Genomic DNA, 24,430 nt, shown 5'->3' on the forward strand with positions numbered 1-24,430 from the left:
TCTCTGTAAGGCTTTCATACAGGCTAATTCAGAACTCAGTTGATCCCCAAGGGTATGAGGTCACATAGGTCATACCTGCTGGGAGACTCTAGAATCCAGCATCTAGACAATGAACTTACATTAATAATGATGTCTTCTATTTGCAAAACACTTCTTCTAGATTTCAAAGAGCTCTTATACTTTCTTGTCACAAAAATCCATGTGAAGACAAACATCCCCTCTTTTTCTTTAGATGTTATCCTATTTAAGAGGCAGGCAAGGTACTTGCTATGTGGCAGCCCCTGTTCTAAGGGCTATAAGAATCACATTTAGGTTTTTATATAAATTCCTATTTCAATTTTGGGCACTGTTGTTACCCTCTTTGATCTCTTTTCTACATGGCTGCTAGAATATCTTTTATCACTAAAGGCAGATCACATTACTCTTTTGTTTCATAGCCTCCCAACCACAAGCATACATATACTCAGAACTCACTCAGAGGTGACTTAACTCTGATGTGGTTAAGGACACAATGGGGCCATCACGGATGAGATGCAGTGCTCAGAGACAGTAGAATGGGCATTAATATGGCTGCACCCAGGCAATCTCCAGCTTTCCCTTTTCTATTCTCACTGGAGACTAGCATTAGTAGCATGGGGCTTAGGGAAATGGGCACATGATCCCAGCTGCCAAGGCCAGCTTCTCACCTAGCTTTATGCTAAAAGACCCTCCCAGCTTACACAGGGCCAGCCCCAGTCCAGCTCTCCAGGTAGACCAGGGACTTAGGAATGGAAATGTGCTTACTCTTGGGGAGGTATTGTGCACATGGTGACCCAGGGGACCAAGGAACTCTGTGGGCTGAAACAAGATTCAGATTTGTGAATTCCTAGCTCCATCTGCTTTTCCTTGGAGATCAGATGCTAATAAAAGATAAAACTCACTATTATATTTCTTTTCTGTAGCACCAGTGAAGCATATAATTATTGAGCATCTACTGTGTACCAGGCACATGCTAGGATACAGAACTGAAGAAGGCACATCGTCTTTGCCCTCAAAACAGTTCAGAAAAGGAAAGAACCAAACAGACAGATAATTTCATAACATGATACACTGCCTAGTAAGGATACACTCTTGTTACCATGGGAATATATGGGAAGAGAAAGTAACCCAGGCTGGATATTCAGGGAAGACTCAAGAGCTGAATATTAAAGGTCGATAAGACTTTGGGAGGAAAAGGTGGGATGCATTCTATAGGTATGAGACATATATCTTGCTTAGCTAGCTGGTTAACAAGCCTCTAAGTGTAGGGAGGATAAGTAAATATCATATACCAAGTGAGGCCACACGCAGACTCAGATCTATTAGGGCTGTCCGCCACCAGTGTTGAAGTGAAGAGTGAGCCATATATTGTCAATCCAGAATTTTAGGGACTAGGATTCATTCATTCATTCATTCATTCATTCAGTCACAGTCACCACAGTGCTTGTTTTGGGGAATAGGCACATTCCAGTACCACCCTTTCCTTCATGTCAATTAATTCTCTGGCCCCTGAAGTTTGTGGACTCCTGAAAAAATAATAAAAGTCATGAGTTTTGTAGTCATGCAGACCCAGCTTCCAATCTCAGGTCTGCTGCTGACCAGTGGTTTGACCTTGGACAAGCCACTTAATATCTCTGAGCCTCAGTTCGTTGACCTGTGAAAGACTCTAGCTGCCTTTACCTCCCTAATTGTGAGAATTAATTGACCAGACCTTGGTAACGTGTTTGGCATGGTGTGTGGCCCATGTCTCCCTCTCTTTACCCCCTAAAGCTCCCAGCACATCATCTTGCCCCTGGTGGTGGCATTTTACAAAATCACTCGTTCACACGGCTTAGTTTGAATGGGAGATGTCCTATGCTTAGCTCCTCTTGAATGAACTCCTGCTCTGACCCGCACTTCTGATATCCTTTTCTTTGTGATGCAGAAGACTTTTTAAAGCTCAGCAATTTATCACTTAAAACACACTTTCAAGAGAAAACATAAACACCTCTTGAATCATTTTGAAAGCAGTGGTTGACTAAAAATAGAGAGATGGCTAGATCAAATTCGGAAGAGAAGTAAAGGAAAATTATGACTGGTCTTTGAATCTTCAGGATGTATTTCAGATGGAAAAAAATATGACCTGAGTAGAGGCTACAAAATATGCACAGTAAGTCAGCCTGGCCAAAGAACATCCAGAAAGAACTGTGATTTGAATTTAGAAGGGATTTTTTCTTTTTTTCTTTTTGTAGCTTCTATGACTATTTGAAGAAATTCCAAAGAGAGCCAAATGGCTGAAATCTGTACAATATCTGCTAGATATTGGGTGGCAGAGACATAAAGCCCAGGACATTTTGAACTAATTTATTTGTATTAACAAAATTACTAAATTAATACTATCCTCTCCCTATGCTCATAGAAAAGGACATATTAAGTGAAAACACATGTAGAATAATGTGTTTCTCAAGGATACCACAATCTTTAGAGATCATCTTATCTGATGTCTTATAAAAATTCATATTTAATTTGAGTGTTAACCATTAGAGAAGTACTCATTCTAGTTGTAGTGAATTTGGAAGCTAATACAAATTCACAAATAAAAAAATAAAAATAAAAATTATCCTTCAGCCTACCACCCAGAGAAAACAATGGTTAATATTTTGGAATCACCTCAGTGTCATTTCCTTTTCCTTTATGCAAAAATATATTTATGTTTACAAATTTAGAACTGTATCGTTCATACTGTTTTGTAACCTACTTTTTTTGCACTTAGTATTATGAAAATAATTACGTGTAATTAAATACTTTATAATGTGAATTTAATGGATTCATCCAATTCCATATTACGTGTACCGTACATGATATAATAGTCCTTGCAAGCCTTTTAATTTATTGGTTGAAAACCGAGGCCCAGAGAGAAGAAGGCACTTGCTTGAGGTCACACAGCTGATTTGTGTCCCAGCCAGGATGAGAATTCACATCTCAGGCACCAAGTTCGGAGCGTTAGCCATTGAGCATCTGAAGCCAAATTTTTATGTAGCTATTAGCTCCCATTTCCCCTCATGAAACCCAAAATAAACCAGCCAGTTTGAATTTATCTTTTATTCTGTTGCCATACTAATGACTGCATTTGCTTAGTGCTGATTCTGTCATACCTCTAATAACACTTTGCATACATTGCCTGCTTTAATTGTCATAGAAACACTTAAAATAGTATTATCCCTATTCTAGTAAAGCAGAAATTGAGACTCAGATGTTAAACAATACACTCCACCTCACAGATCTAGTGAATGGTGAAGGCTGGCTGTCAATCCAGATCTCAACGATGCTTTTTCTGTAGCTATCATGCCCTCCCACATGCACGTACTTATAAATACTTGCCTCTAAGCTCCCTACAGTGTCTTAGTCATCTGTGAATCTGCAGGGCCTACCAAAGCCCACAACAAAGGTATGACACTTAAGTCCGAAAGCAAATTGTGCTTACAGGATGGGGAACACAAAGTTTACAGGTAATGGTGAGCAAAAATCATAGGGTTGTAGATAGATGACACTTAGCTTACTGTGAACTAATGGTGTAATATGATTCTAAATGAAATAATATTTCTATCAGTCACTCATTCATCTCATATTTCATTCAACAAACATTGAATTGGACACCTGCTGCCAGATACTCCACTAAGTGCCAAAAATATGAACACGAGTAATGGCCCTTGCCCTCAAAACTCCTATTCTAATGGAAGAGGAAGACATGGCAATTAATGATTGGAAGAGACAGAGATAAGTGCAATGATAAAAAATTATGTGCACAGATTAGACAATGAGGAATGATCAGAGTGGGCTTCCCTGAGGGGGGAGGGCCTTGAGTATGATGGGTTGGCGGGGGAGGTGTGTGCAGAATCTGGTAACCGGCACGTGGTTTCCTGTGGCTAGAATAGGGGCCTATAAATGGTGACCTGTGGAGCTGCAGGAGATAAGGTTGGAGGAGTCGATGGGACTCCAGGGAGAGCTTGGACGTTCTTGACAAGCAGGCTGAACTTTTTGTTCTTTAGAGGCAATAGGGAGACCCTTCAGGATTTTAAGAAGGATAATGTGTTGACCACGTGGCTTTGACGGCTTTGAGGAGGGTGGATTGAGAGTGCAGGCCGGGGGATCAGGTAGGGTACAGCAGTCCAGAGATGGTAGTAGGGATATTTCTAGAACAGCAGTATTTGTGGTATAGAAGGGGTCATGTCTGATAATAATCGTTAGTATTCATCAAGAGCTTATGCTATGCCAGACCTTGTGCTAAGTTTCCATGATCACATTTGATGTCTCATATATTCCTACAACATAGGAACTATTATCATCCCCACTTTACAGATGAGAAAAACAGGGCTTAGAGAGGTCGTCACTTTTAATTAATTGGCTCAAGATCACACAGCTGGTTGATGGTGGAGATGGCATTTGAATACAGGTGGTCTAGCTCCTAAACTTGTACTCACAAATGTCATGATGTAGTCTTCCCTGTAAGGGACGCTGAGAAGGATGAATCTTTAGGGACTGATAAGATATCGGGTGCCTCCCCTGTTTTGGGCTCAGTCATCCACGGAGACAGGGGCTTGTCAGGGAGGGGCCTCATGAGACGATAGAGAGTCTGAGTATTTGGGATCATCTCCGTGTGGATGCAGCCAGGCTGCCCTGTGCAAGGTTCCCTGTACTTTCCCAGGTACCTGGCCCTCAGGAACAACCAGCAGAAATGCCCTGAACCAATGTGAGCTCCTACAGGGTTGGTTAAATTCCAACAGCATGAGCAGACCGTGATTGCCAAATGGACCCACAGTTTGACTTCTGACCCGTTGACTTACAACGCAGCTGAGAGGGAAGGCTGAACGAGCTCTTCCGTTCCTTATTCATTTAATTCTGTTGATAGCAGAGTGTGAGTGAATACAAGACTAACCGATAACTGACCTTGAGTCAGGAAGAAGCTGAGAAAAGCACTTGAATGTCAGCAGCAATGAATTTGGGATTATGCTTTACTCTTACAATTCTACTTAACAATTTAACTACCAGTTTTTCCTTAAGACCTCAAAACAGAATTCAGAACTAAACCTTTCTCCTAAAAATGAAGGAGGGGATAGGAGTGAACAGACACTGATCACATACTATGTGCCAGGCACATCAGAGCCTCACGCAGTCCCATACCAGAGTGTAGTTACTCCACTTCACTGATGGGTAAAGTGAGGTCCAGAGTTGGGAAGAGACTTTCCAATGCAACAGAGTCTGGATCTGAAGCCAAAAGCCCTGGCTTTGTTCCATTAATGCTGTGTTTTCCTCTGAATGAATAGATTTTAGATGGTTTAATTTTTATTTCTACTACAAACGTGGCCTATTTGGTTCATACATCTCTTGGCCGCCTTTTGTGCTGGCTTCTGCTTGGCCATGGGACATCTCTTGGCACTATTTTACCTAATTTGAAACTGTTTTGACTTTCTTTGAACCCTGGGCATATGGTGAGAGATTCTTCATCTTGATTTAAGAGAGATGTATGCATTATTTACAAACATGGACTTTGGAGCCAGAAAGACCTGAGTTTGAATCTGGATCTGTTACCTACTGGCCATGTGCAACCGGGTAATTGTTGAACCTCTCTGAGCCTGTGTTCCTCACATGGTTGCCGTGAGGGTTAAATAGGGTAGCGGATACAAAGTGGATGATGCAGATGCGTAAGAGACACAAATTAGTACCTAGAATTTATAAAGAACCTTTACAAATCTAGTAAGAAAAAGGCAAACCACCTAATAAAAAACCAGGCAAAAGACATGACCTGGAAGTTTACCGAAAATGGTCAATAAACAACAACAAAAAAGATGCACAAATTTACTCATGATCAAGGAACTACTATCGAAAATAATGAGATAAAATTCTCACTCAGGAATTCAATAAGAATTACAAGGACCGCTGCCTGTAAGAGAGAAATTGTTCCAATCTTGTTGGAGAGCCATTTGGCAACATTTTAAAACGTGGAAAATGCAGATACCCTATACTCCAGCTAGTGTGCTTTTAGATCTAAACCCCAGGAGACATTTTCAATGATGATCACTGAAGTACTGATAACCTTTTAATAGGTCAAAGGATAAACATATTTTGGGGGAAAGTGGGGGGTGGGTGGTGGTGGTGGGATGAATTGGGAGATTGGGATTGACAGGTATACACTGATGTGTATAAAATAGATAACTTATAAGAACCTGCTGTATAAAAAAATAAATAAAATTCAAAAAAAAAATGAAATGAATCAGATCTGTAGATATGAAGCTGGATGGATCTGAAAAATACAATATTGCATGGCAACACAAGAATTTTATAAATAATTTATAATACAGACAAAACTAAATATATATAAAACACATGGATGGGAAGCATATATATTAAGTGCATTAGAAGTTGACTCTTGGGAGGAGGATAAAAGAATAATGCTGGGAAAGGGAACTTCAACAATATCTGAAATAACCTTATCCTTTTAGAAATGCAGAAAGAAACATGACTAACTGCTAGCATTGTTTATTTCCAGGGGTTGGTTCATAGATGTTCACATTATTAGCATCAGGCACATTTTCTGAGGCTTCTTGAACTATCTTAGCTTTTTTTTTTTCATTTTCATTTTCATTTTTTAATTTTTAAAAAACTTTTGGCTGCACCGCCTGGCACGTGGGATCTTAGTTCCCTGACCAGAGATGGTACCCGCACCCCCTGCAGTGGAAGCACAGAATCTTAACCACTGGACCTCCAGGGAAGTCCCTTCTTGAACTAACTTGACCTCATCTTTCTCTCAGCCTGTTGGCCACTTGTTCTGGTCTCAGTGAGACCAATGGGCTTCCCACCCTCGAGGCCAATCAGCAACATGCTCAGTGTCTGGCTCTTTCCATCACTTCTGGCTCCCATGAAGCTCCATAAGGCAGTTGTGGGATCTGGTTTCCCCAAGGGCTGTGGAAATGGCCAAGTGACATCACCAGCAAGTACATCCAGAGATGAACTGTGACTAATGGGAGAAAGAGGAGGGCAGGAGCCAGTAGATCCCTCTCCCCTCCTCTGTTTGTGACACTTCCCTACCTCATCACCTACCCAGAGATACTTCAATTGGCCAAATGAATGCATCTTCCAAGGCACCAGCTTCGCAGTTCATGGGGTCAGCACAACATGGCATTTGCTTGTATTTGCTTCCCATCCTTTTCTTCTTCACATCTCTTTTCCCTCACTTTTGCTGCCCTGGGTTTGCATTAGCACTTCATGCTTGCCTCAGGCTCTGTTCTCTAAGGAATCGAGGCTGAGTTTTTTTTTTGGTATTTTTCTATATTTCAGAAATAACAAAATGCAAGGAGTATAGTAAATGCTCAATGCACAATGCCTGCTATTACTAATAGTGCTACAGCAAAATTATAATCAGACCCTTCAAATCTTAGAGCTATTAAAGTTGAAGGAGTCATCAACTATTAGATTTGGGGAGACCTGAGCTATGGTTTAGTCCAAACTTTAATTCATTAATTGATCTGTAATGAATATACATGATAAAATGGAAAACTAGGAATTTTGCCTAAACTGGTAATCCAGAGAGTGTACACAACAAGAAATATGTTGATATTCCTTAAGTCCCCAAATTTTGATAACTCTGCCTCGATCGTTTTCCCAATGGTTCCACTTCCCACTGAAAGTTGAGCACTGTTTGAACACAGTGATGGGCACTTACTCTCCACTGTGATTCAGTTTGTCATAGCGCAGAAAGAGTCCTGCATAGATGGTCTCGGTCAGCAGGGCATAGATGGCAATCATAATCAGCAGCACAGCCAGCTTCAGGACAGAGTTAAGTCGGAGGAAAACCGCACAGGTCACCATGGCCAACACCCCCGTGAAGACGAAGTACTGAAAACAGAGAAGGTAGGTGGTCAGATTCAACAGGAATGTGGGAGGCTCATTCTCCTGGTCATGGATTCCAGTGGGTCTCTTTATACAGATGTTTGCTGAGCATCTCCATTTGGAGGTCTCAGGCCATCCTCAAATTCAACAGGTCCCAAGTTGAACTCATCACTTCCTTACCACCGCCCAAACCTCTGTTCCCTATTCTTGGGGGAACCATTTGCACCATTCCTCAAGCCAGAAACCTTGGTCTCTCATCTTTGTTGCCTTTCTTTTCCCCCACCTTCCACAGCCAGGTCATCCTAAGTCTGTAGATTCTACTTCCTTAATAGGTTGCACATCCATCCACTTTGCTCCTTCTACCCTGTTTCTGTTTCAGCTCTCACCTACAGTTTGCAACAGTTTTCTGGCAGCTCTGTCAGCTTCTAGCTCCCAATTCCTACTGAATACACACTATTATTCTCCATCCAGTATTTCCACAACACAGATCTGATCATGTCACTCCTTAACTTGAAGTCTTTTCATTGCTCTCCATTCCCACAAATTATATTCTCCTTCCTGCATGGCAGAACTCTCAAGACCATCATATATCAGATTTCCTTTCACTTTCCAAATCCCAACATAGGCTCCAGCCTCACTATCTATTGGCTCTCCCCCATAGGTCTTTCTCTGCTCTCCCGTGCCTCAGTGCTTTGCATCTCCAGTGCCCTGTTTCTCAAGTTTCATCCATGTGACTAAGCCTTACTTCTCTCACAAGCATTAGCTCAGGTGTCCTCTCCTCTGAGAAGCCTTCATGCATGTCTCCAGGTGCTTCTGGATACAGCCTCATTCCTCCATAGAATCCTTCACAGCCCAGCATAATATCTGCCAGTCCATATATTTTTTGGGGGGCCACCCTGCACGGCATGTGGAACTTGCCCGACCAGGGATCGAACCCGTCCCCTGTGCAGTGGAAGTGCAGAGTCAACCACTGGACCACGGGGGAAGTCCTGCCACTCCTTATTAGAAGTAGCTGCTCAATAGGCCAGTTGGGAACCACTCAAGGGCTATAATATTGGAGTGGCCCCCAGGTGTCAATCTGCCCAGCTAGATTTCAGCCTTCTATAGGAAGTGTCTCAACCCATTTCCCTTATAGAAGTATCCCATGTATCATTCTGGACGGTAGGTTTGGATTCTGAGTATCCAGTAGGAAAAAAGAATAAAACTTGCATTATCAAAGGCCCACTTGGTGGCGGTACTTTGATTTTTATACACACTGTCTTCTCTTCTAATTTTCAGAGTAACTGGTCAAGATGGGAATCATAATTTCCATTTTACAGGTGAAGAAACTGAGGCTCATACAGCTTAAGTAAATTGTTCAAGTTCTCGTAACTAGAAAGTGGCACCTAGGATATCTGGATACAACCTGTGCATGTAAACGTAACTCTAGTGGGCAGACTGGGCTTAATAATTTCTAAAACCCATTCCAGCCTTGTTATGCATGGTTCTTTCCAACAACTTGTTGTCTTCCCTCTCCTATTACACTAAGAGACAATTTCTGTATGGACAGAGGCATAAGAATTTCTGGAAATCCCAGAGCAACTACTTAAGGCATGATTGCTGCCTTTTTAAGTCAAGCTGACTCACTCAGGTCTACTTTCAACAAACAGTGATATCAACAAATGTGGACAGCACCCTGAATAAGTTCCCCCCTGAGGGCAAAGGACCAGTGCCTTTATGGTGCACGGGGTGGACTCAGAAATGAATAAGGCACTGCCCTGCCCTTAAGGGGCCCAGTGTTTGGGAAGTCCTTTACTTTTGTCTCTTCCTTTCCTAATAAATCCAATTATGTCCTTCTCTCCAATAGGATGATAAGCTTTCTTCAACTCTCCTTTAAGATCTTCCCTTGGCAAGATTTTTAGGTTAACTCATCTTGATGCCTCTGTGAAGGAAGCTGTGAGTGAAGTGAGAAGGCAATAATAAGTTCATTGCTCAGAGTTTATTTTCTCCATCCAGAGAAACTCCCAAGATCTTCCATTTTAACAAATGGAGGAAAGAGGAATAGATCTGAGGGGTCCTGTTTCATTGTTACCTGCATCACAACAAATGGTCATGCATGTCTTTGTCAATGCAGATTATGAATCACTTATTAGGTCAAAAGTCATTGAAATGATTGTGCTCTTGAGCAAAAACTTATGAGGGCACAACAGTGAAATTTAAAAAATGTAACCAGCATTTATTGCATGCATGTCATAATCACGGCATGGTGCTAGGCACTGGGAATTCAAAGAGATGGCCCAGGTCTAAAGGAATTCATGGTCTAAAATGTGAAAGAGACAAAAATGCCAACGGTAGCATCCCGTGGAAAATGATCTTTCAGGAATGTGATCCAATGTGATGGGAATACAGAGGCAGAGGGAGTACATTCTGTCTGGAGGAAGCAAGTTTGGAGAAGGCTTTATAAGAGAGCTGAGTTTGAACAGGATCTCAAGGATGGATTGGATTTTACATGACAGAAAATGGAACAGGAAGAACATGCTGGAAGGACAGAATGGAGGGAACTAAAAGATATAAAGGAACAAAGCTATAGGAGAATGAATTCCTTGGGTACATTAGAGAATCATACCATTGATCGTAAGTAGAACTAGTAACATAGGCAGGCAGGTTTCAAATGTGCTGCCCTCCTTTCTCTACCAAGACTTCTGAAAGTGTAACAGCTAAATACAGTCACACGTTTGCACAATGGTTGAGCGGATCTTTCTCTTTTTGTGGCCTCAACCAATTGTGTTAGTGTGCTCTTGCCAATCCATTGAACGGAATCACCCCACTCACTGCCTTGCATGGTTTAGGCAACTTTCTACTTTAAAGCATAAAGCGGAACCTTCCCGTGATGCTGTAAACCACAAGACATCAAAGGAATGAGGCCCCTAGAAAAATAACATTAGGAGCTTCTCATCTGTTTCTTTTGTGCCTTGAATGAATAGTGGGGGTGGGACCAGGAAATGGGAGAAGAACAGAAGTGTTATGACTTTGTGAAAGCTTTGTGAAAACCCTTCTCTTTCAGCTGGGTCTGGACCCATCAATTGCATGCTTCCTATCACTTGGGAGGGTGCTGGATTCAATGCAATTCCCAAGTTTCTGTTAAACAACAAATAGTTTCTGTGTTCTTTTAAGTTACCCCAGGAACTTAGAAGGTCCACAGCTCCTAGAGTGTCCCCTGAATGGACCCTAGGTATAGGGGTTCATAGGTGTGATAAGGCAGGAATAGGAGGGAAAGCCACATTGCAAAAACTCTTGCATGTTTCACTGAGAAGTGTGTACTTTATTCCACAAGGACCCATGAATGGGTTTCATGTGTGTAGTGGATTCATTAGCTCAGTGCTTTAGAAATAGGTTGTGGAAGGGAAGAGTACAAGATGGATTGTAATTAAAGGAGAAAAGCTGAAGATTTAAGGACAAGGTAGGAGATCTACCCAGTAGACTTAGAGGTCTTGGCTTAGACCTAAGAGATAAAAGGTGATGTGGAGGTGAGGGAAAGAGAAGAGTCAGAAGTGGTGCTAAGACTCCCAGCTTGGATTAACCTACTAAGAAAAAAAACAACAGAAAAAGGATGGGGGAAAGGGAACAGGTTCAGTTTTAGGCCCCTCAAGCTTCAGGTACCAAAGGGATGATTCAGTAAGGACTCTTGAGAGCATCTACAAACACGAGGGTGCGGTTCAGAAGACATTTAGGGTCTCGAGACACACATTGTTCAGCTCAACTCACAGGTGTGGAAGACACCACCCAAGAAGAATATAAAGAATAAAGACAGAAGAGAGATTAAAACTTAGAGACTATCATGTTTGAGAGGCTGTGGAAGAAGAGAAGTAAGGACATCGATTAGGGATTGTTGGGGGCATGAGGAGGGGAATTAGGAGATAGTAGTGAAAAAACATATAGTCCAAAGAATAAAAATCTCCACAGACAAAGGTTTTGAGAGGAGCATTTAAACGGTAACAGAGAAAATATTTTCAAAATAATTTACAACTGGAAAGAAGGACACAGAATTTTATATATACTATTATTACAACAATGCAAAATACGTACAAAGATATGACACAGCATTCAAGTGAATTACTGCTCTCTGTAATGTCCTTTAACCTGATTGTAACACGCCGTATCAAATATATTCAAATGTATTCCCTGTATTTCCAAGGACTCTGTATCCCATTTAGTAATGGGGTTCTCTGCTTCTTCCTAGATCTTTTAAGGATGAAAAATAATAATGCCAGGATTTATATGAGAAATGTTAGATACTGGGAAAAGTTTCCAGCAATCTTTTAAGAAAAGGAACAGATAAGCTATGTATTCTGAGGGAAGAAGAGACGCAATATTGACACCTTTTTTTTTTTTTTTTTGATCAGAAAAATAAAAAGATTGGATGCTGTAATGGGTATCAGCACTTTGGTGCCCTAGTTAGGAAAAAAAGGTGCCCAAATTAGGAAAAAGATACTATGTATAAATAGACAACTGACTAGAACATAACTGTATAGCACAGGGAGCTCTACTTAATGCTCTGTGGTGTCCTAAATGGGAGGGAAATCCAAAAGGGAGGGGATATATGTACATGTATGGCTGATTTATTTTGCTGTGCAGTAGAAGCTAACACAACATTGTAAAGAAACTGTACTCCAACAAAAAGTAATTTTAAAAAAAGATAGGGGTAGGGGATTAAGAGGTACAAACTACTATGTATAAACTAAATAAGCTACAAGGGTATATTGTACAGCACAGAGAATATAGCCGATATTTTATAATAATGTTAATTGGATTAGATTTTGAATCATTATGTTGTATACCTGAAACTAATATAATATTGTAAATCAACTGTACCTCAATAAGAAAAAGAGGTCACAGGCATTTTGGTAACTAGGTTGAAATGTAGGTAGGAGAAGATGGACTGACATCTTCAATGCAGATGTTATGTGGTTAGAGGTTCCTATATTAGATGAACTCTAGGTAAGATGGGGGATCAACTGGCAGTGAGGATGTCTAGGCATCAGGGGTAAGTTAGTGGAAGACAGATGCAATAATAACTAAGCATTTTGTGGGGCATGTGTTCTGTGCAAGATACTCTATGAACGACTTTATTATGTTTCACCTTATTTAATTCTTAAAATGACCCAAGGACAGGTGTTACTCTTATGCCCATTTTACAGAAGACGTAAGTACTGTAACACTTCTCTGCTTCTTAATACCCAAGGTTTTCTTCTCTCAGATGATATATTGAGTTGGGAAATTACAAATTAAGAATTTCTTCAAAGTCTGTACTGAAGAAAACTGGAGTCCCATGTCTTGACAAAGTGCTAAGGGGAGCAATAGTCTGTTTGCTTGAAGTGAGCATTTAACAAACTAAACCACGCATTCGGTTTTCTACATTCGCTGGATTGAGGACCTGCCGGGCAGCAAGCATTGTTCCAGGCTGGAAGGCACCATCCTAATGTCAGGACATTGTCATAATGCATCGTAAATTACCTTAGCTCTATGTGCACATTTTCCTCTTAGAGGAGAAGGAGGAAGAAGAATTTTACACAGTATCTCAAAGAAGGCCTTGAGCATCTGCCCACGCGTGTACTATATACCGGAGTGTCTGTACCCATTTGGTTGCCGCCAAAGTCCCGTGGCATTATGAACTCACAGAACAAGAAGGAAAGGGAGCAGATAATTTTTGGGAGTCACTGTCATTCAAAGAAAAGATTCCAACTTCCTGAGCCACACAAAATCTAACTCTTTGTGATTGCAAGTCTGGGTACAAGCAGAACGGTGAAGGGCACATGGGCCAGCGACAGGGCTTCTCTGCCTCTCCCTGAGCTCTGACCCCTCTCATGGCCCGGGACTGAGGCTGGCACGAACCTGGGGCCACCCCGGGTGCTGGGTGGAGATAACTGATCTGACCCTCCAAGCTGTTTCCTGGTTGTATTAGGCAGGGGAAAGGGAATTTTTTGTGTGTGTGGTGCTCCGGTGCAATCTTACTCTGCTTTGGCTTGTTCTAGATCCTGGTTCCATGGTTGACCTCCCCTTTCCTCCCCAATATGAGAGGAAGAATGATGAATGTTCTCTAGCTCCTTATCGTTACTAACTTAGATCTGTTGAAACTGCATTTAAATTCCACAAGCAGGTGTGCTGTTTGTGTCTGACTTGGGTGGAGGGTGACTCTTCTGGTTATTTCCTAGAAGGGACTGCAGCTCCAGTCACTATTTTTACCTCATAATAATGCACAGAAAGACATAGCTATGTTAATGATGTCCACAAACGATGACTCAGTATAACTATGAAGCAAAACTGAATCAATGAGCAGGCAAATACCTATTTCTTATGGAAGGACATCACTACCTAATATTTTTAAATATAAGAATGATGCTTCTCCCGTTATTGGTCAATTCAACGTAGTCACCTTGGGGGACTATGTGCTTATCCTGACCATGCATCTTTGATGACTGAGCTCTGATCTCTGTAAATTATCTTCAGAGTCCATTTTTGAAAAACACCAAAAATGCAGTCTCTCTGTATTTGATTCCTAAACAGTGACGTCCAGCCAGATCACTCATCTTGGTGACTTTCAAAAATTAAATTTGTTCCCAGAGGATAATGACTTGACATTGTTGAACATACCTAGGAAGCATATGCTGTCAGCTAAGAACAATTAGCAAAGAGGACCATGGTGGCATTGTTTGAGTATGTGCATGCTCTCCAAGGCCACTCCCTTGGCCTGGGCAACAAGTGAGGGTCTGGAAGGGTCTGGCTCCCTGAGAATTATCCAACTCATGGTGGTCACCATTTTGTAAATAATTGATAGGAGATTGATATTGCTATGAAACTGTGGCCTGTTCGGATTTTTAGTCACACGGTGTACACATGATTATGTAGATAATCTCATGTTTAGAGCATAAAGTCTTGCGCATATTTTAAAAAATTTGTTACATCCCTATCTTCTTCCTTAAATTCAAATCTCTTCTTGGGCAGGCACTATTCACTCTTAGTTACCAAAGTCTTCAAGAAAGAGAGGGAGAGAAGAAGCTAACATTTAATGAATGTTTTATGTATATTATCTCTATTTGTCACCCAACCAATCTTATAAGATAGGTAGTATTGTTAATAATCCCATTATACAGATGAGGAAACTGAGGCTCAGAGAGGTTAGGTGACTTGCCCAAGGCTACACAGCTAGTAAATGGCAAAAGAAGAGTGCTTGCTCATTCTATGTCACCACACAGCCTCTGTCATTCAAGCCTATTCTGTTTCCCAGGCACAATTAATGTCCTTAAAGCCTTGGAATCTAAGCTTCAGTGAGATGGGAATGGTTTTTTGGATCATATTGTGTTATTACGGCTTTTGGCACTTTGTGGGGAAAGGCAATTCCAAAAATTAATTATCATTTGGGAAAAAACAAAATGATCTCCTCTGTGTATTTAGCCATAACCTAAAATTGGCTCAGTGTAGAAGCAAAATGAGCTTATATAAGATCCCTCTGTTCAACTAGGAAAAGTTCTGAAATTACAGTGGAGCTATCTGACACTTATTCTTTGTTTGAGTTATTTGGTGGGACTGCCACTGTGGAAGCCTGGGAAAATCTAATTTTATCCTGAATACTTGCTGGGGATTTTAGACCACAATGAATAAATTTTCCTTCAAAATCACTTAAGGTTCTGATTCCTACCTGAGGAGTTAACCAGAGAAATGAAGGCAAGAGTTTAGGGGAGCACCAATTTGCACAGTCACTTCTGGAATTTAAAAAAATCTGCTTATTTGCTTCATTATCACTGATTCTCTCTTCTCTTTTCATTGTTTCTCTCCCTGCTTTTTTGCTCCTTTTTGCTTTTTCTCCCTTTTATCTTCCTCTTTTAACCCCCCCCCTTTCTTCTCTCATCTTCATCATCATCATCATCATCATCAAGATGACTGATGTTTAATGAGCATTTATTATGTACCAGGAGCTATAGTAAGTGTATACATATATTCTATCAATCTAAGTCTCATGACAACCCTGTGAGGCAGGCACAGTTGTTATCCCCAGTGTGGAAATGAGGCTCAAAGAGCTTCAGTAAGTTGCTCAAGACCACAGTTATAAGCATCAGAGCTGCAATTTAAGCCAAAATGTTCTGACTACAGGTTTCTAACAGAGTCTCTGTAATTCTGCTTCCCTCTTATCTTTCTCTGTCTGTCTTTCTGATTCCTCTTTTGTACTTCATTTTTTAAGTGGCTTTATTGAGTTATGATTGACCTACAATGAACTGTATATATCTAAGGTACACAATTTGATGAGCTTTAGTATTTGCATAAGTCGGTGAAACCATCACAATCAAGAAAATGAACACTTGCATGAGTTTCATTGTATCCGTTTATAATTCCTCCCTCCCACATCCCAAGCCAGGAAACCACTGATTTCTTTCTGCTATTATGTATCAATTTGCATTTTCTAGAGTTTTAGATCAGTGGGACCATGAAAATGCATACTTTTGTTTTGTTTTTTTTGCTTATTTCCTTCAGCATAATGATCTTAGGATTCATCCATGTTATTGCACATATATCCATAGATCATTTCTTACTACGGACGAGCAGTAGTTCACTGGATGTTTGGTCTACAGTTTATCCTTTCACCTGTTTATAGACATTTGGGTTGTTTCCAGTTTTTGGCTATTACAAAGAAGGCTGATATGAACCTTCTTTTCCAATATAGAAATATAACTTCATATTTTCTAATATATTTCTCATTATTTCTTTAAACAAGAAGTTTATTAAGCAACAAAATGCCTGACTTGAAGGGAAAACTATCTAGGACTCATTTCTTTTACAGTAATTTATCCCTACTTAAAGACTGATTGCCCTATATGTTTATTTCGTTATCTGACTGGATTTTCATTTTTGTAATACACACACACACACACACACACACACACAATAAACAGTTTGATCTTAAAAAGAAAGAAGAAAAGTCTTGTTAGACTTTCAGTCTTTTAAGATTTTTTAGGAAGAACTAGAGCAGCGTATAATCTAGGGATAATTATTGTATACTACTGAAGCAAGACTCATCTGATTGCTCTACTTAATGTCCCATGAATTATGATGTTTTTCAGTCTGGCTGGTGGGAAAAGACACTATTCCCAGCCCTGTGTGAGCGCTGGGCACTAATCCTTTCAGATGGTTCTTTCCCAAGCATTGCTTAGCTTCCTCACATGCATGCACTGATCGGACCCTCTGCAGATCTCTGAGTTTTTCTCTGTCTCTGCAACTCTCTTCTCTCTGGTAGTGAGTCCTACAAACTCTAGCCACCTTGGTCCCCCCAGATTCTCGGCTCTGTCTCCTCAAATCCGGGAGTTGCACAGGGTTCCGTGTGTGTTCTTCCAACCTGAGCCAGTCTGAAAACAAGATCTCTTAAAGCAAGATACATGGGACTTTCCTGGCTGTCCAGTGGTTAAGACTCAGCACTTCCACTGCATGGGTGTGGGTTCGATCCCTGGTCAGGGAACTAAGATCCCACATGCCACGTGGTGTGGCCACAAAATTAAAAAAAAAACAAAAAAAGAGCAAGATACAGCTCTGGCAATCACAGGGCTCACTTAATTTGCTTCTTGTTTTTCAGGGATTGCTGTCCTTCAATACCTGATGCCCAGTGTCTTGAAAACTATTGTTTCATGTATTTATTTATTTATTTTTAAGCTGTTTCAGGTGGCAAGGCAAATCTTGTCTCTGCTACTCCACTGGAAATACATCTTTTTTAAAGGAAAACTATTAAATAGACTGTGGGCTCTGTCCTGTGCTGGGCCCTTAAGGTCATGTTGAAAACTATACAATATTGTCTTTTCTCCTTAAAGCAATTTATAAATTTGAAAGGTTGGAAAAAATGTTCTAGTTAGATAAATAAATTATAGAAAGGATGGAGTGAGGGTACTAAGATGATGCCTTAAGGATATGTGAGCTGGCAGGAAGTAATCTGAAGGGATTGGGTCTACTTGAAAAAGAGAGACTTGAAGGCTGGGTAGAACCTGAATTCATGGGGGAGAAATGGGAGAAAGTGCCAGGATACAAAGACGCAGATGATTATACTTCTAGGGAAAACTGGTTCTCAGGGACCCTTTAAAACCATAGCATACTCTGATTGCTCTTGCAAGTATAGTTGACTAGTCATTCAATTGTGCCAGAGCAGAGAATAAAGGGGCTTGATTGTAAAATGAAGATCTTCCCATTGAGCCTCCTGAGAACTGCATTCTGGTGTTTGAGATGATGGGAATGGTTTGTGCATGTGCCTGTCATTCACTTTACAAACCTATGTCTCTTCACTCTCCTCTTAGACTACTTCTCAAATCGTAGTTGGGACACGGCTTTCTTCACGGTCGTTTCCTATATCTTCACTCTTTTTTAGTAATTGGCAAGCTCCAGTTCAGAAATAAACTATACTTTATACCATATATGATGACAGCCTCTCATGTTTATGTCACATCATCCAGCTTAATCAACTGCTTCCGGCCTGAGAATCATTTCTCACGGGTGAGGTGGGAAGGTCCGGTATACAGATGAGGAAACCAAGGCTCAGAGAGATGAAGTGATTTGCTTGGGGACACACCCTTGTGAGTGATGGGAGGTGGTTGTGCAGATTAAGCCTTTTAGAAGGTTTGAATGTTTGATTCCTTCTAGTTTGGTAGACAAATCCTTAGGGAGAGAAGCACGGCCATATATGTCAGGATGGCAAATGGTGGGTCAAACCAGGTTGCTGTAGTAGCTGGTGATGGAGAGAGTCCAGATGCCCACATTTTAGGCCAGTGGGATTCCTGCACCTGATGGGATGTTGGGAGTTGGCAAACTTTGTCTGTCAATAGGCCAGATAGCAAACTTTTTTGGCTTAGTGGGCCACACCACCTCTGTTGTAACTACTCAACTCTACCGTTGTATTATTATACAAGCAACTGTAGACATTGCTAACACATGAGTGTGTCTGTGCCCCAATCAAACTTTATTTACAAAACAGGTGGCAGGTGGAAATTGGCCTGTGGCCATAGTTTGCTGACCCCTGGGTAAGATGATCCTTTGTCTGTGGGAGGAAAATATTAAAACTTGGACTCATTTACTTTATCTCACTTTTTAACATTTCTATTTTATGTTTCATAATGTATATGGTATGTTAGTACAGTGGTATAGGTATGTAACTCAGAGATAAATATATATTGATGGTGCAAGCTCTAAACCTTTTAACTTAGTAAATAAATCACAGCTGACATTTAATCAGCAGATACTTTGTGGTAGGTGTTGCTCTAAACACTTTACATGGATTAATTCACTTAATCCTCACAACAACCCATCAAGAAGGTATTCCTTTCATCCTTATTTTGCGGAGGCACAGAGATGAAGCTATGTGATGCAGAAACTTACCCACCCCTTTCTTAGGACTGGGAAATCCATGAGTGCTGTGGTCCTGAGTTTAGGAGTTCAAGTTTGGGGCCAAGGGTATATATCAAGTGTCGATTCAGAGGTCCAGATTAGTACTTCACAAACACCAACTTCATGTCAGACCACATGTTAGAAACTCAACGTTTGCCACCTCATCTAGGTAGGCACTGTGAGAACATGATATTCTTTAATTCCACAATCACTGTGTGAAGAAGGTATTATTTTTCCCACTTTACAGATGAGGAAGCTGAGGTTCAGAAAGAGTATGAACTGATTCAAGATTCTACTTCTACCAAGTAAAGGGGCTCAACTGGGAGTGAAATCCAGCGTTTGCCTAACTCTAAATGTCTGATTCTTGGCCAACTTACTGCCCCTTGGGACACTCCTCATGCCCTCCAAACGGGGAAGTTCTCAGGGAGCTGGTGTCCCACAGAGTCTACAGAATCGGAGCTCACTCATTACTTGGTGGGAGGAAGTCCCAGAGCACATGGTCTGCCCCACACAGTCCTGAAACCAGAGCTAGTCCCATCCTGCTCAGGACTTCCTTAAGAACAGCCTAGTTCTTCCCTAGGGACGGAGCCTGGATTCATAAGTATGAGCTCAAGAATAAGCCAGATATGGTTTGAATTGCACTACTAAGTCTTAATAACTGAATTAATAAGGGAAGGACAGAAAGGGAGGAAGAATGAAGAGAAATGAGAAAGAATGGGAGTCAGGCATGAGTAGCACTGAGCAAGCTACTTTCTGAGCCTTAGTTTCATTACCTATAACAAGGAGATGGTAATACCACCCTCCACATATCTTGAAGATTTAACGATGTTATGCATATCAAGTAGATGCTCTATATCTGGGGTCAGAGGTGAGGCTTTCTGTCCTTTTCAGAACATTTCTCAGACCAATTCTGGGGCCAAGGTGAGATAACAGAGAGCCTTTCCTCCACCACACATTGGAGGGGGTCTCAGAGAATAAAAATCTACCCAAGGTCTTCAAGGTATAGGGTTGGCTGGGGCCTACTGGGACATCCCAACTGTCTTCCCTCCTGACCCAGAACTTATATCCCAATATGTGAAGGTCTGGGTCATGGCTTAACAGAGCCAAAGACTGTCCTTTGCCTGACCCCCTAAGCTGACCCCAAGGCCCAGGGCCAGACTAGTAGCTGTGTGGCCAAGAGAGGGTCAGACTTACAATATGACGGTGAGTGTCCTGTTGGGATACCTCCTGAGTTTGTGATGCTCTGGTCATTTTCTATACCACTTTGATTTATGTTTAGCTGTTGTTTCTGCATTTGTGATTTACTAGCTTCCTTCCTTCCTTCTATTTCCTCTTTCTTCCTTCCCTTTTCCCTCCGTCCTCCCTTCCTTCCTTCCTTTCTTTCTTCCTTCCATCCTTCCTTTTCCAGTGCAGCAAACTTTGAGGGATAACTCTGTGCCCTGCCCTATATTGGAGATAACAGCACATTCTGCTCTAGGGCTTTAAGATGAGTTACAGGAAATGAGAAAGGAAGAGGAGGCAAAGGGAAAGAGGAAAGTGGACAGAGGGGAAAGTGAAGAAGAAAGAAAAGGAGGAGGAAGAATAAGGAAGAGAGAAACGGGAAAGAGAGGCAGAGGAGCGAGCAGGAAAGAGGCAGAGGGAAAAGCAGAAGATACAAGGAGAGAAGGGAGGGCAGAAAAGGGGAAGAAGAAGAAAAGAAGGAGGGAGAGGCAGAGGAGGGAAGACGGGCCTCTGGAGTGCTAGCATGTCTAAGGCCCTCAGCCAGTCCTGCTTATCTGGAGCTGTGGAGATACCTAAGCCCCAGTCTTGCCAAGGGGAGCTCGTGAATAAATACCTCTGGGTAGGAGCAGATATCTGTAAACACAGCTGAGGAATTGAAAGTCAGGTTCTTCAAGGGTATCGACTTGTCAAAATCACACCACAGCTGCGGATTAAGAAAAAAAAGAACAACAAGAAACAAACAAAAAAAAAAAACACAGGAACAACAAAGTCAGTGTAAGCTGGAGACGGGAGTCCTCTGCTACCGCTGTTGGGCTTCGGCAAATGCCTGGAGCAGGCCAGGCCCTAGAGGGGCTTGATTTCAGAATTCAGTGCCAGCTGGGATTTTTCCTTTCATTTTAAAGAAAGTACTGGCTCAGAAAAAACATTTGCAAGCCAGTCACGAAACCTGGGTAAGACTGCTCTGTTGACCCCTTCCCGGAGGGTCACTGGAGTGGGGCTTTGAAGAGATAGCCAGGTGGCAGGAGAAAAGGTCTGGGAACACTCACAGCCTGTCTCCACGTCAACAGCTGGGCAGATTCGAGGGATCCAAGGGGGCACGCTTTCCAGAAAGACGCTTAGCATTGGGGAGGTGGGCACTTCCTAGGCCAGAAATTGCTGTAGGAGATTCTGTGGCCCTCAGAAAAGCATAGCTACCGGTGGCCGAGTGCCCGTGCTGTGCCAGATACTTTGTACAAAAAGGCCTCACAACCACCTTGTGATGTAGCTACTACTTTTATCCCCATTTTACAACTGAAAAATATGGAACTCTGAGAAGTAAAGTAACTTGTCCAGAGTTGCCGAGCTGGTAAGTGGTGGAGCTGAGATTTGAACGCAGGTCTATCTGACTCCAAAGCCTCTGAACTTCCACTCCACTGTGGTATGGTTGGCCCCAGAGGTAACCCTGACCTAGAGTCATTGGGCTTATTTCCAAATCCCGCACCCCAGAAACATCTGATTCATCAAGACTTGAGATCCTGGCTACGACTTGGCAGTCTGTGATCAATGACCCTAAGTACTTCCGTTTTCAATTGCCATAATCTATAAAATGTTCATTAGATGATGAATTTAATTAGATTATGGTTTCCCTTTTCTTTGGGGATTTCCCTCTTTCTTCATAGACTCCTTTACTACGAGGCCAACCGCAGAGCTTGAGCAACATATACTCTAAGTAATTATTGGGCCAATTTGGACAATGGATTTCAGGCAGTATAAACCTCCAACACAGGGGCTGACAATTGTGGGGTTCACCGTTTGGGTCCCTGAGCACTTGGAGAGCCTCCCTTAGGCCCAAAGGGCACAATGATGGTTTCAGCCACAAGACGATGCCTCAGCTAGCCTCCCTCCATGTTCAAAACCTGGGATCAGATAAATCTCTCCTAAAATCTAGATCCCTAAATCATGGGCAACACGGACTATTTGGATAGACACCGAAAACGCCTAGAGCGACTATGTTACCATTCTAGAGAGAAAATGAAATCATTAAAGCGTGGATCACCAAATTAAAACAATGATAAATACGGCAGTTGGAGATTCATCCGAGTTCGATGTGTCACATCCAATATGAACTCTTAGAACGTCATAGGTAAGATGCTCAACCCTAACCCTGAAATGCAGTTTCCTCATCCGTTACATGGGAACAATAATACCTACCTGTGGCACACAGTAGGTGCTCAATAAATAAATGACAGCTATTTATTTCCATTCCCCCACTCCCACTCCCAGAGATACAATTTGGCATATGAGAATGAGCGTGAGTCATGGAGTCAGACAGACCTTATTAGCAAGTTATTTCATGTCTCTGAGCCTCAGTTTCCTCAGCCATAAAGTGGGGATAATGAGACTTACCTCACGGGGCTTATGTGAGGATTAAACATGAAAAACACATAAAGCTCCTCCTTCAGTGCATGGCACATAGCAGGTGGGAACTTGATAAGCAGTAACTCTTATTTACGATTATAATTCACTGGCCACTGAAAGTACAGAAACTTAAGGGCGTTTGGAGCTCCTTTAGAGCAAATAACCTCCGCCACTGGGAAAAAGACAATTTTCCACCAGTTAAATGCACAGTTCTGACAGTTTAGCCACATCTTCCTTCTCTAACCCTGAGCTTGGGGCTGGACCAGGCACGTGAAGATAACTAGTACCAAGGAAGGCAATGTAAGAAGCTGCAGGTTCCATAAACTCTTAATTCCTGACTACACACTAGATACCAAAGGGCTTGGAATGCTTACGATATTTAGGATGGCGCCCAGGAAATTAATCAAGATGGACGCAAAGATGATGACATTCCTGGCCAAATAGGTCTCGTTAATCCAACAGCAAGTTTTCCGGAGGACCAGGGGCAAACACTTATAATCCTCCGCTGTGGTGATGAGGACCAGAGCCGAGTGCAGCATAATCAGGATGGAAAACTGGATGGCCATTGGCATCACCCTGCAGGGAAACACAGAACGTTGGGTCACGTGGCATTAATCGTGTGATCCCCTCTCGATGAGCAACTCTGGCAATCACATTCATGATCGCCCTTTCCCACTCCTTGCACCCAATAATTCCTCTAAAGCTCTGTTTGTTCAAGAAAAGGGCTATTAACAGAAGAATTTTTAAACCAATTAAATCCATCCCTAGAATACTCTATTGAGAAACTTTGCAATGAACATCAAATATTTGGCTTGATCTATTGCTTCTGCCCATTTTTTTCCCACTTCTTTTCTCATTCCTCTTTCTCACTAGGCAACTGCTGCCAAGGCAACACACCACTGGAATTCTCTCTCAGTACTCTGGCTGTGGGAGAGACCCACAAGCACTTTCCCCTTCAAGGTGGGTTTTAGGAAACATTTTCCCTCTTGGCCGCTCTGATGGCAAGAACTGAACTTGGCACCTCTGCTCAGTTCGGTTAGTGATCATCATGGTTTGCAAAGACTATACTATGTGCTGTGTGGGACATGGGTACGTAGAGCTCATACTTGCCCAAGGCTTCAACATCACAGCCAACTATACATCTCAGGCTTCAAAGCTCTGTCCTGTGGTAGTTCCTGCCTATTGGGCACCTCTGTTGGGTGTCAGGCGGTGATCTAAAACCCCATCTCTGGAGGCACCTGCTTCCTCTCCTTATCAGCCAACTTATCACCAGGATTCTCCCTGGGAATTTATCCCTTGTTCTCTATTCTCTGTCCAGCCACTTGTGTCCTTGGCTGGCACCTGTCATTTCTCTACCTCTGTTTTAGCCAGCAAACTGCTGCATGTTAAATGGTGCCTTAATGGACACGGTGGGAGATTTTATATCCGTTCCTTCCTCTAAAAAGTGAAGTTCATTCATTTAGCTTTAATATGTTGACTGGAGCTCAATAAATGTACATTTAGTGAATGAAGTTGAACCTACCTTCTTCTAAGGCTA

General features: G+C 41.8%; 1 protein-coding gene across 1 annotated transcript in view; it reads right to left on the reverse strand.

Moving 5' to 3' along the window:
* The window catches only part of ADCY8 (adenylate cyclase 8), a 235,889-nt gene that overhangs the window by 36,872 nt on the left and 174,587 nt on the right, over positions 1–24,430 (reverse strand). Inside the window, exons 10-12 of the mRNA XM_068525423.1 lie at positions 23,268–23,469; positions 21,110–21,199; positions 7,718–7,890 (exon numbers count right to left, since the gene is read on the reverse strand). Coding sequence (XP_068381524.1) covers positions 7,718–7,890; positions 21,110–21,199; positions 23,268–23,469 — 465 coding nt within the window. The remainder of the gene's footprint in view (positions 1–7,717; positions 7,891–21,109; positions 21,200–23,267; positions 23,470–24,430) is intronic.

The sequence above is a fragment of the Eschrichtius robustus genome, chromosome 17 (assembly GCF_028021215.1).
Source record: "Eschrichtius robustus isolate mEscRob2 chromosome 17, mEscRob2.pri, whole genome shotgun sequence".
NCBI lineage: Eukaryota > Metazoa > Chordata > Mammalia > Artiodactyla > Eschrichtiidae > Eschrichtius > Eschrichtius robustus.